This window comes from Durio zibethinus, chromosome 12, assembly GCF_047325235.1.
Source record: "Durio zibethinus cultivar Kanyao isolate XHJ-2024 chromosome 12, ASM4732523v1, whole genome shotgun sequence".
Lineage (NCBI taxonomy): Eukaryota > Viridiplantae > Streptophyta > Magnoliopsida > Malvales > Malvaceae > Durio > Durio zibethinus.
This window is the reverse complement of record NC_143173.1, coordinates 22,335,149-22,348,752: the sequence shown is the minus strand read 5'-3', so window position 1 is coordinate 22,348,752 and position 13,604 is coordinate 22,335,149. Positions and strand designations below refer to the sequence as shown.

The window sequence follows — 13,604 nt, the reverse complement described above, 5'->3', positions numbered from 1 at the left end:
GTGAAATAACGCATGAGAATATAGTTTTAAAAACATTTTCAACAACCCAAAAGCTCCTGTATCAGCGAAAGAGATGGATGCCTAATAATGTAAAACATTGCTGCTACAGCCATTTTAACTGTCTATACAAAACTACCCTAATTTACCAGAAAAATCAAAGAATTGACAATAAATGCAAAATTGTGTCATCTGGTGACCAAAAGACCTGATTTGAAACAAGTCTAAAATGGAAACAGACTCTGATGTATTCATGTAAGTGAAAGTGATACAGACACTAAGTTTATGAAAATATGACTGCAGATGAGGTTCCAGCGGAATGGATATCTTGGGAGGAAGCTTTAATCTACAGCTGTTTGTCCCGTTTTGCCTCTGAAGTCTCCCTGTCATTCTTGGGCTTCACTGGTGCAACCTTGGCAGGTGTTGAGCGCTCTGACTGAGTGAAGAGAATCAAGATGTGCATGAGGATGGTAACGATGGCCAAGACAAATGCTGACAGTGCAATCCCTTTCCATGAGGATAAAAGGGAAGACCATTGCAGAAACTTGAGAGCTCCATAAGCCACAAGGCATGCCCAAGAAGTAACAACCTGATCCAAGAATAAGAATATTGTTAACAATATTAGTTCCAGAAGAAACTCTTACAACACCAAAAAAAAAGATAACACCACACCAATTCAAGATAATCAAAATGAAGATTGGTTAATTTTACAGAAAGAATCTCACCAGAAGAGACTTAATCGGCCGACCGATATCCTGTGATGGTTGGTCACTGAAAGTGTCCCCAGCAATATGTTTGTCCAACAAATTGTCCTATATGAGAAATCAAACAGAAACAAAACCATGAGTAGGAAACTATGCCTGAACTACTGATGCACAAGAATAAACATCATTAAACATAAAAAGACAAAGATGCACAGCTTTGTCAAGGTTACAACAATCATTCTTTTCCTTAGCACAAGATTATTTCAGACATGCATGCAAGACCACCTAGAACAGCACCTTGCTACAACACTAGATGAATAATACTCACCTTCTCCACAAACAGATCTTTACACCATTGTGCAACAGCCTCATCCGTTTCAGGAAGTTCCTTCATGAGATGCCGCTTGATGTGTAGTTGCACCTGCAAGCAAGCAACATTATATCTTTATCAATAGAATGAACCCAACAGAACTGCACATCATTCAATTATCAACTAAGATATTTAAGATAAATGACATTTGTAGGTTTAATCATCACAACTTCAAAATGACATAAGTTTTAACCATAGGAAGAAGAGGAAGGGCAAATACTTTTGCAGCATGAACAACAACAACACACTAAGCCTTATATCCCATACTCTGGGGTCGGCTATATGGAAAACCAAATAAGATAATCAAGTTAGGTTGTAGTTTGAATCTTCTGAATCTTCTTGCGCTACTCATTTCTATCAACCACCACCTTTTCATCTAATTCCTTAACCATCATATCGTTTTTTATTACTTGCACCCATATCTTTCACGGTCTACCTATAGAGATGTTTTGATTTCTCCTAGATCCAAAGACTCAATTCTCCTAAGTGGTGCATAGCTAGGCCTACGTTTCACATGTCCAAACCATCGCAAATGGCCCTCTCTCATCTTCTCTTCAATTCGGACTACCCCTAATTTTTCTCAAATCCCTTCATTTTTTATTTTGTCTCTTCTAGTCTTATCACACATCCATCTAAGCATCCTCATCTCCGCTACATTCATTTTCTTCTCATGTTGTTTCTTAACAGCCCAACACTAAGCTCCATATAGTAATGCAGGCCTTACAGTTGTTTTATACAACTTCGCTTTTAATTTTAAAGGCATTTGTGATCACACAACACACCTGACGCACTTCACCACCTTGCCCATCCTGCTTGAATCCTATGTTTGACATCTGCTTCTATTTCAATATTACTCTAAATAATTGATCCCAAATATTGAAACTACCTACTCTTTGGTACTCCCTCACATTCAACTTAATCACACTAGTACACACTTCCTTGTGACTACTAAACTCACATTCCATATATTCAATTTTAGATATAATCAATTTAAAACCTCAAGACTCCATTGTACTCCTCCATAACTCCAATTTCGTATTTAGGACATCACAAGTTTCAGCAACTAAGACTATATCGTCGGCAAATTACATACACTATGGCACCTTATCTTGAATACATCCAGTAAGCTTGTCTATAACTAATGCAAAAAGGAAAGGACTTAGTGCTGAGCATGAACCTAAGACTATATTTCACTGAGGTGCTTCACTTCAATGTAGCAACTCAATCAATTCAAATTAACATAAAGTAACCGAAAGTAGTTAATGATTCCTGACATGCCAATGACCAACAAACTTGTTGGCTTTCACTCCAAGGATTCTAAAAGATCAGAAAAAAAAAAAGTGAACAAATTATGAAGCATGCCCTTTATTTTGAGTTGTCATTCACTCATTATACATATTTGACAGCATGTTATGCCTTTAAATTCAGAATGAATTTCATGATAATGGAGTATTTAGAAATGAAATCCTCTAGGAGACATGGAGAAAATTCTCCAAGGACATCAATATGAAATAAAGTGAAAGCAATGTTAACATTCAAATCGACACATAATTATGCAAAGATATTTAACTTGCTTTACACAGTTTGCTTGAAATCTGCCTTACCACAGAAGATTGCCCCTTGAAAAGTCTAAGCATTGTAGGTGAAGGTGAGCTTTTTGGAATAGCCACTGTCATATCATAAATGGCTGGGACAAAAGAACGCATATGACTTACAGCTGAAACAAAACCCTGAAGCAACAGAAATTATGTTGATATTTCAGGCATATATTTTTCATATAGAGCTACAATTAACAAGGTCTATAAGATGAGTGGCCATGAACAAAATAAAGACCTTCAGTTTCACAAAGGGGAGAAGTAACACTACATGCAACATGATCAACTCTCAACTATAGGACTGGGTACATATTTTAAGGTGCACAGATGTATCACGGCATTGAATAACTTTGCAAAAGCAGCAAGAAACTTGCATTGACTAGTAGAAAGTTTTGGCAGCAAAATCTACCTAGATATAAACAGAATGATATAAGGTAAGAGAAATATTATCTCTTACACTGAAATAATGCTATCAACTTGTGTACCAAAATAAAAGTCAGGTACCTAAATAAAAGGTGACAAGGAATTCAAGAAAATGAGAGCAGCAAGAATCTGACCTTTGTTCGAGGAATTAAAACATTTCTAGGTATAGGCAATCCTTGTGAGGTTGCATATTTTTGAGCTGCTAGAAGCTTTGCTTCTGTAAAGCGAGTTCCTTCTACAAAAAGCGCCAGCCAAAAGGGCTGAGGGAAGTCCTTTAAACGTTGAAGACCTGCCTGCAAATATAATTCCACAAGATCTGAACAAAATCAATGAGTGTAGTTCAAAAACAAGCATGCACAAGCACACTAGTAAATAAAGCAACATATAAGGACATGTATATGTGTGTAACATATAAAGAGAATATGTAATTCTTGATACACATGCATCTACAAAATTAAAAGCAAATTTTTACCTTTAACGTGTTTTCATCCTTGGCCCAGCTCCATTCCAAAAATAGATACTCAGAAAACCACATTGACCAACCTATGACCTGCAAATATCAGACATTAATTTCATTCTACTAAAGTAAAGCAAAGTAAAACCATGTTTACTTCTCTAATAAACAATTTAAAAAAATGACAATCACAAGTATGCAGTAAAAACAAAACATAGTGAGCTGCCCAGATGGCAAGTAAGGCACAGAACTAAAATTCAATCACTTCATTGCAACAACTACCATGAGAAAGACTGACACTTAACTTTCATTATGAAATACAAAATTAACTGTACCAGAAACATAATAGCATTTGTTTCATGATGTTCTAGTTCAGGTAAAAAAGATAAACTACTACTTCAACAGGAGACCTCCTTCTAAATGGTCCAGATTAACTTCATGAGTAAACATGACATCTTCATGAAAAATATTAAGACCGTCTCTCCTTACTTAGACAGGCTTACTTCACACACCATATGCAAGCCAAACTTTGAACTCAGACTAAGAACACAAGAGATCTTCAAATGAATAATCCAAACCCAGTTTTACAAGTAGAAGCTAATGTAATATAATAAACTTGTGGAATTTGACCAGATTGTCCCAATCGCCATCTTAATTTTCTTTTTCTTTTTTTCAAAAAAAAAAACAGCATTTATGCTTACTACCTGCTCATTAACTTATCTCATTAATTAAATACTTAGCTAATCACATCTCACACATTTACATACATGAACATGTGTACTGGAACATATGCAAATGCATATGAAAAAACCATGTACATGGCATGGTAATAAATACTAAATATAAATATCGGCTGAAACTAAAAGAAGTGGTTATGAAACACACCTCACTATTGAAAGTTGAAACTTCAAACATACAACACCAAAACATACCGGAAGGAATTTTGATGATTTCTTCATTATACCTAATGAATTGCCAAGACAACCTGATCGCTGTCAAAAGCAAATTCAATTGTATCTTAGTCACAGCATTTTAAGAGAGAAAAAAATATGAAGTTAGATTGCCAAATAGCAAATTTCCAAACAGTGAAAAAATATTTTTGTGAATGCACATCTCAACTAAACAATATGTAAAAAGTTCTGAGTTGGAATAAATTAATTACGGACCTGAGCCAAAACCCATCCAACTAACCAATCAATATCACTTCTGTGATTGGCTATGACAAGGGCATGTTCCTTACCTGAAAATTTTTACAATATCAGATGATCAGTATACCATTCATAAAATCTTATGAAGAACGATACCAATTATCCATGTAACACAAAGACTGGAAACAAAGTTTCTTAGTAGAGGAGATTGATGTTACCCATTAAATTGAAGCTTTCATGATCTGCAAACACCTTAATCTGCAGATAAAATGTCTCAAAGATCAAAAGCTAATTTTTAGGAGACTAATTAAGGTATGACATCCATGGCACCAATTCTTTTTCTACACTAATAGAACTAACAGCCAATAATTAACACCTCAATCAATATCTAGGAACATCTATCAGCCCTCAGAGAAGATAGAAAACTTCAAAAAATAGTTCAAGTCATATTTGCATAATTATCTAGATGAATTAAAAATACCCAATCTTTAAGCCTATGGACACCAAAGCTCCCACTAGGACAAAATGCTTTCATCTAACTAAAGCCTACAGGCAAATGGAATTAGCCGGTCACTGGAGGCATGTAAAATTTGACACTGCACAACAATTTCATTTTCTAATACCTTTGTCCAAGAAACATCCTATCTCAAGTTGAGATTGCAAAATTTCCGTTCATATTCATTGACTAAGAATACTGCCATATTAAGAATCACAAAGAAGTCAGTGAAAACCTTTGAGTGGGATCTATATCTCAGTGATTAGTAGGTAAAGAATATTTTTTGAGACTCACTGTTTACAAGTATAGTTGGAAATAGAAGTATAAAGCATTTAGACATTCAATCATCATAAACTGCCGTCTCAGAAAGGGTTTCAGCATGAGAGTCAGAGTATACCTTAGTCAGGATTTCAACATTATAGGATACTATCCAAAAAGCCCAAAAAAGTAATAATCAGTGATTAAAAACGTAAGATTTTAAACAACGAAATAAAGGAGCTCATTAACACCTTAACTCCCGCCCACCAATCAACAAGCCATATTAGTTCCAGCCACAACAACTCTGCCACCACCTTATTGATTTTTCTATAATTGCTCTTGGAGAGTGGCCGGATGAGAACAAAATATACTGCCTGAAAAAAAGCAGCACATCGAATAACATGAAAATTGGCTATTGACAAAGGGATCGAAGAAAATAAGATTTACACATCAGCCAACTTAATCAAACTGAAACAATTTGTCTAACATGGTAAATTCTGATTACTGTAGAAACAAAGGCAACAAAAATACTCTTAAGTCCCATTTTTAGCATTAAAATGGTATCGCGAAAAAAAAAAATGTAAGCAAACATGGCAACAAAAGCAGAAGGTTGCATCAAGCTGAAACCAAGGATCTCAATTTAATTTTCTTTTTCCTAAATTTTATCAGCTAACAAGTAAAGTAGATCAAAACCCAGATGAAAATAAAAGCTCGTTAATAATCTCAGCTCAAAAAAATTAAAAAAAAAAAAAAGAGACACAGAGAAACCCATTTACCACCGTTTTCTTTCAATGCAACCACAACAAATTTGAAAAGAAAAATAGAAACCCGGAAAGCAAAAATTACCAAAGAAAAGAAAATACACACTGAATCAATCAAATCAATAGAGAAAGCAAATCCCTTAAGAAGTTAAAACAAAACCAAAAGTATAAAAGAAAAACCCAAAAAGGAACCTGTATGAGATTGACAACGAGGCCAGAGATGAAGAAGAGAAGGCCCAGTGGGACGATGACAGCGGCTGCTGCAATCGCCATGGACACCACCACCACTGAAGCGCTCGAGATTCGCAGAAAAAGATGGGTTTGTAGTGAGATCTTAGATTTATTTATAAAAAAGAGAAGATTCCTTTCCTTTTTCTTTTTAGTTTTGTGCGTGTTGGAATTTGTGTTAATTTGGGATATTCAGACGTTCAAGATTGTTTATATCAACGAGAAAAAAAAAAAAGGATTAATAGTGTCGGGAACGTGTGTGAAGCGATAAAAGCATAGAAAATGTCAAGACGGATAAAACGACGAAGATAGAAAACAAGCTTTAAAAGCAGTTTTCCCGTTTCAAGAAAAAAACAAATGATTCAAAATTGGGGACCCCTGCAATAGCCTTCTTCACATTTCTCGTTTATTAGGATTCTTTTTTTAAATAAATTAGCGATTGATATTATTTTTTAAATTATTATAATAATTTAATTAATAAAATAATTTTATCATTGGTGATATGAAATTATTTTATTTTATTAAATTATTAATTTTTTTATAATTAAAGATAATAATATTTTGTATTATTAAAAATTAAATATTATTTTATTTAAAAATATCAAAATAATCATTCATATTATAATAATTATATAAATTAATGAATTTAATATTATTTAAAAATAATAATTTATATATAATGTATTAATAATATTTTATTTACTTCATAATAAAATTTATAAATCATTGAACTAGAAATATATTTATTGATAATAAATTAGTTTTTATAATATAAGTTATGTAAAAAAAATATTTAAATTAAAAAATAAAATTGATATATTAAAATCAAAAGATTATATTATAAATAACTTTTGAAAATTAAAAAATCACACAAAAATTTTTGAATTTATTATAATAAATGTTAGTTTGAAAATATAAAAATTATAATATAAAATAATAATAATAATTAATTTTAAGAAAAAGTAAATTTTTTATTCATATATTAAATGGATAATATTGACTATTATTAATTTTACATATCATTTCACTTTAATGATAAAAATTTTTCATCATTTTAAATATGAATTAGATTATTTTCGAATACAATGATCTAATCACTTTTGTTTATTAAATATCACTACCGTATAATATCACTAAGTAGTTACCAAACATGATGTTCTAATCATCTTGATTTTTTGAATAATCAATTCATGCCAAATATTATCTAATAGTAATTCATTTACTATAACTTGGTACTAGGGTTTGGATTTTTTTTTTTATGTTGATATTTTATAATTTTGCCTCTTCTTAATCTTTCCTCCTTTGCTTTGTAATTAAATTTGTTGATCCATATATTTGTGTCATATAAAATATTATTAATTTATATATTTATATTATATTATACATAAAAATTACGTAACATAATTTATGTTAAATTAAAAAATTTAAAATATTTATTTTTTCTTAAATTTATATATGATATTTTAAAAATTTTAACTCGTATCACTTTTAAGTTTTTTTTTCATTTCGTTTTGTACTATTACATCATATCATGTTTTAAATTAGCAAATTCACTTGCATTGCAAAATATACATATATTGGTCTAAAATTTTTATAAAGCCCTTTTAATAATTTTTTATATATAAAAAACTTTAAGAACAAAGGAATAATATTATAAATATTGTGATTTGAATTTTAGATCTTTTAGATATTATTTTTTAAAATTAATTATATGAATCAATTGAATTAAATTTTATATTCAATAATTTCTTTAATTAGCAAAAATTTTTTATGTTTCCAAGTTATTAAGAAAGATTATTAAGAAAGTTTTTATCAATACACATGATCATAGCTATCAGAACTAAAACAGACATTAAACCGTTTAAGGTTTCAGGTTACTAGATTAATGGTTCAATCATCGAGTCAATTGAACCAATTATCGGTTCAATAAAAAATATTTTAAAAATTTAAATATTTTAAAAATTCAAAATTCAAACTTTTAACTCGAGTTATAATTTAATAATTTAACCATAAAATTATAAATTTTAATATATATCATAAACTACAAAATGTTAAAATATAAAATTCATAAAACAATTAATTACTAGTTGGAAATAAAATTACTTAATATTTTATTAAAATCATATTTTATATTTTAATAGTTAGAAATAATTTTTATATTTTAATAAATATAATAAATAATAACTAATAAATAATTATAAATAATTATTATTTATATTTATTAAAATATAAATATTATTTATTAATATATAATAATTAATCTTTATGTAATAAAAAAGAAATATCTATATATAAAATTAATAAAAAGGAAATATTTATGTTTATATGAAAATTAATAAAAAGGAAATTAAAATCATTTTTATATTTTTTATATGAATATAGATTATTTTGTTAATTTCACATATATACATTTTTTTATTAATTATTTTCTACCATAGTCAAATAATTAATCATTTTTATTAACATTTCATTTTTTTAATAATTTTATATATTATTAATTTTATAATTATTTTTAATTATAGTATCAATTAATAAAAAATTTTTGTTAGATCATTTTTTTTAATTATTTATTTTTACATGTGTAAGTTTTTTTGAAATATTATTATCTATATATCTCAAAATGTGTTAATAAATCATTAATATAATGATATAAGGATTTTAATAATAAAAAATAAGAGTTGAGAGGCTTATTTAGATGAAATAATAGTATAATGACTTAATTAAATTATTTTGAATACTTGAAGAGTTTTTTTCATATTAACTTAAACTTATTAGTTAGTATTGAATTAGTTCGATTTTTTTTTTTTTTAAAAAAAAAGAATCGCTATAGTTTACTGGTTTATTATGTAAACATCGATTCATAATGATTTACAGCAATTTAATTATAAAATTGATCTAATTATAGAATTGAACCAGTTTCAACACTGATTCATTGATTTAACCAGTCAAACTAATGATTTAATATGATTCTAATAACTATGCACATAATTCAAAAAAATATATATTGTAGTTATGTGTGACACAATGTAGTTTCATATATAGATTTTGCACTTTATATTTTTTGTACCTAAATGGTCACATCATTACGACTTACACACAGTTATTAAGTTAGTCACATATTTATCTTTGAATTATAAAAGTAGGGGTTAAACCAAATAGATACTAGATTCACCATTCAACTATATTTGTCTTTTTTAATTATTCCTTACTCTCCTTTACCTCTTTCACTTTTGTATATTTCTTATGATTTGAGTCTCCAAATATGCCTTAAAGTATTATCTCTGTATTTAATATTTAATAATTTATGTATTTATATTACATAAAATATTAATAATTCATATATTTGTATTATATTTTATACAAAAATTACATATCATAATTCATATCAATATCAAAGTACAAAAATTATTTTTTATTAAACTCATATATGATTTTTGTTAAAATTTTAAACCTTATCATTTTCATGTCATGTTAATGTATCAAGTTTTAAATTATCAAATCTAATTATCTTTAACATTCTTAACTTTTTTTTTACAAATCACGCTTGATGTCACTCTTAGTTAATGTTGACAACCTAACCTACCATCGACAAGTTTCGATCCGACCCAACCTTATAGAGTTTTAAATCGAATTTCAGATTAGGTCAGATATTGCTAAAAAAAAAATAAAGGTCAGGTCGAGTTTGAGTTGTAGGCAAACTTAACCCGACCCGATATTATATAAAAATTATTTTTAAAATTTTTTATTTATATATATTTATATAATTATATATTTAAATATTTTATATTTTAAAAATAATATTTTATTAATTTCGAGTTGAATAAAGTCAGGTACGATTTATACATTATCAGATTGATGGGGTTCGGGTATGAAAAAAAAAATTTTTTGGGTCAAGTACATGTTCGGGTTTGATGAATATAGAGTCGGGTCGAAGCGAGTAAAAACCTATCCTACCCTGACCCGACCCGTTGTCAACTTCACAATCATTAAATTAAAAAGTTATACCAACAATATTAATTATGCAATTAATACAATAAAAATTAATTTTTTAAAGATAAATTTCATTCAAGTCTTTCAATTTTGAGTATAATTCAACATAAGTTTATTAGTTTGATAAATTTCATTCAAGTCTTTCATTTTTTTAGCATAATTCAACATAAATTAATTAGTTTGAAAAATGAACAACTCATGCCAAACTTTTTAATTTCACAAGACAAGTAAGTTATTCCATTAGTTATTTCGTTATTTATTCATTAAATACATTATTTAAAAATCATTTTACTTCTAAAAATCAATATTATCAAATACTTACATAAAGTCATATTTTATAATAATAAAATTTTTTTTCTAAGAATATATAAAATTTATTAATAATTAAAAAAAGATTTTTTAGATGCAACATTTATAAAAATAAAATTTATAATTATAAGTATGTTAATATGTAAATATATATAAAACAAAATGGAGATATTAAGGATGCGTTTAGTATATAAAATTATGATATGACAGGATAAAATGAATTATGAATAGGATTGTATTAAATATCGATATTTTATCATGTATTTGATGTGTGTAAAGATTAAGAAATGATAATTTATTTATTTGTCAAAATTATTCTTACTCAAAGTTTATATAATTTAAATTATTGATATAATTTTAAAAGTATAATATAACATATTAGTTCAATATCATAGATTAAAAATAATTCTTGTTACTCTGAAAAAATTGAATTATCTTATATCAAGAGGATGATTAATACTCTTTATAATCGTATCCATTTCTTTAAATACAAACGAAACATAATATAAAATTATTATCATCATATTCTATCAATTACCTTATGCACCAAACATGACCTAAGTATGTAATATTATTTTGTATGTAACAATTAAAAAAAAGAAAATGAAAGATATAATATGAAAAAAGATATGGTTAAAAAAAAAAAAGAAAAAAAGATCATAATTGAATATTTATCAATTTGGATTTAATTGTTATCTACTCGTATATATGTTAAAATTAAATCTACATGTTTATGAAAATATACCGATGACAGACTTATTCATTTTAAATTGAAAATCATTTATAATAATTAAATTCAAGTTAAAGAATTTTATTATTTAAATACAAATAATTTTCGTTATTATATATACAATAAATATATAGAATAAATAATAATACATAAATAAAATAAATTTAGGTTTGAAGGGTTGTTTTGTAATTGTTTAAATTATGTTACCAGAGTTAAGAAGATTGAGTGGATTGTTTATTTTTCAAACTAATAAATTTGTGTTAAATTATACTCAAAATTAAAATATTTAGATAAAATTTACTCATTTTTTAATATATCCTAAATAAAACAATCATCATTGTTTTAAATTTACTTGTGAAATTAAAAAAAAAAAAGATATTCATCACTTGATGTAACTTGGATAATATTTCTTTATACAAAAATTATTATCAAAGTTTAAAAAGAGATCAGCATCATCATACTTAATCCTTCTAACAAATTTCATCAACACAAACTATCTTAACATCACTGACAATTTGGCTTCAAGCCTTTAAATGATACGCTATGGCATGTGAAATTTGAATAATTTGTTAGCATAAATTTAAGGTGATAAGTTAAGCCATAGCGTGATGGCCCTACATAAATCCTTAAATTAAAATGGCCCTACCATAGTATTTGATACTGTAACTAAATTTTGAATTCTAATTTTAAAATGAGAAAAGTAGAATTTGTAGAAAAGATATCACTGTTCAATATATTTGATATATAAGTGAAGCCTTACATACAATTTATAGAAAAGCTATTCTAAGAAAGCTATAACAATTACACAAATATTAAATATCTAATTTAAATTTTACTATAATTTCTCATTCAATATTTTGTTTACAGCCCATGCTAACATCTTCCCTCAAGTTGGGTGCATAAATGTTTCTGATGCCCAACTTGACCAGTGAGTTATGAAATACCTTGCTTGAGACAGCCTTTGTCTGATCTTTTGATTTTACAAACGAAAATTGAACTATTTTAGCCTTAAGCCTTTCCTGAATAAAATGCTGATCCACTTCAACATGTTTTGTTCTATCATGTTGGACTAGGATTTGTGCAATTTCTATGGCTGATTTATTATCACAAAACAGATTCATTACGGAACCGGATGGATAGCCGATTTCTTCCAATAACTTCTTGAGCCAGGGAAGTTCAGAAAGCCCCTTAGCCATGCTTCTGAACTTAGCTTCTGCACTAGATAATGTGACCACCTTTTGTTTCTTCCTTTTTCAAGCGACTAGATTTCCACCCATAAAGGTGAGATAGCTTGATATAAACTCTCTATCAGTAATACTTCTGGCCTAGTCTGCATTCGTTTAGCCATTAATATTTAAATAGTTATATTTCCTGAACATAAGTTCTGTTCTTAGGGAAGACTTCAGGTACCTTAAAATTCAAAACACAGCATTTATATGATCTTCACTACGATTATACATGAACTAACTCACCAAACTCACAGCACAAGCAATATCTGGTCGTGTATGAGACAAGTAAATTAATTTTTCCACAAGTCGTTGGTACCTTTGTTTATTCGTGGGTATTTCGTTCAGGTGTTCTCCCAATCCATGGTTTTGAACCATCGGTGTGTCTGCAGGCTTACAATTAAGCATTCTTGTTTCGACCAACAAATCAAGTATGTATTTCCTTTGTGATAGAATATACCTTGATTTGATCGAGTTATTTCAATTCCCAAAAAATATTTTAATCCCTCAAGGTTATTCATTTCAAACTTAGTTGCTAGATGTTCTTGCAAGCAAGTAATATCTTATTCATTATTTCCTGTAATTATCATGTCATCAACATAAATTATTATAGCTGTTACTGTAACGTCCCCGATCACACATCAGGAGGATGTGTAGATAAAGAATGATATATATATATGTAGAGACTTAATCCTAAACTTGTGAGGCGCCTTTTGTAGGACAAAACCGTGAGGTTAGGGGGGTCAGAGCGGACAATACCTCACAAGGGTGTGAATTGTGGCGGTCAGGCTGATCTGGGATGCCGGAAGGGTAAATGCCCGAGTCCCGGAGCCACGCGGGTTCGAAGCTTAAGTCTCGACCCGTGACAAGTGGTATCAGAGCGATCACCAGTCCGCAGTCGTGGGAGTCACTAAG

The 13,604-nt window shown here is 28.5% G+C and overlaps 1 protein-coding gene across 6 annotated transcripts; it reads right to left on the bottom strand.

Annotated features, from left to right (window-relative positions):
* Positions 1-61: 61 nt before the first annotated feature.
* LOC111296161 (1-acyl-sn-glycerol-3-phosphate acyltransferase 2-like) lies at positions 62-6,725 on the bottom strand. 6 transcript variants are annotated; one of them, XM_022890271.2, is made up of 11 exons: positions 6,399-6,725; positions 5,697-5,819; positions 4,910-4,949; positions 4,710-4,783; positions 4,476-4,535; positions 3,562-3,639; positions 3,224-3,382; positions 2,676-2,801; positions 1,030-1,122; positions 723-809; positions 62-586 (listed from the first exon to the last, which is right to left on the bottom strand). In XM_022890271.2, the coding sequence occupies exons 1-11, from the start codon at positions 6,477-6,479 to the stop codon at positions 344-346; spliced, it is 1,164 nt and encodes a 387-aa protein (XP_022746006.2). In that variant the 5' UTR covers positions 6,480-6,725; the 3' UTR covers positions 62-343. The 6 variants fall into 6 exon arrangements, with proteins under 6 accessions (XP_022746006.2, XP_022746009.2, XP_022746007.2 ...); XM_022890274.2 differs by lacking the exon at positions 2,676-2,801; XM_022890272.2 differs by lacking the exon at positions 4,476-4,535.
* Between the last annotated feature and the right edge of the window lie 6,879 nt (positions 6,726-13,604).

Bases quoted from the DNA above. Each gene is read 5' to 3' on its own strand.
- LOC111296161 (XM_022890271.2), bottom strand. From the start codon at position 6,479: ATGGCGATTGCAGCAGCCGCTGTCATCGTCCCACTGGGCCTTCTCTTC. The intron at 4,536-4,709 runs GTCCGTAATTAA...TGCTTTTGACAG, and splicing joins TTGGATGGGTTTTGGCTCAG to CGATCAGGTTGTCTTGGCAA. The intron at 2,802-3,223 runs GTCAGATTCTTG...CTGTTGCTTCAG, and splicing joins TTTTAATTCCTCGAACAAAG to GGTTTTGTTTCAGCTGTAAG.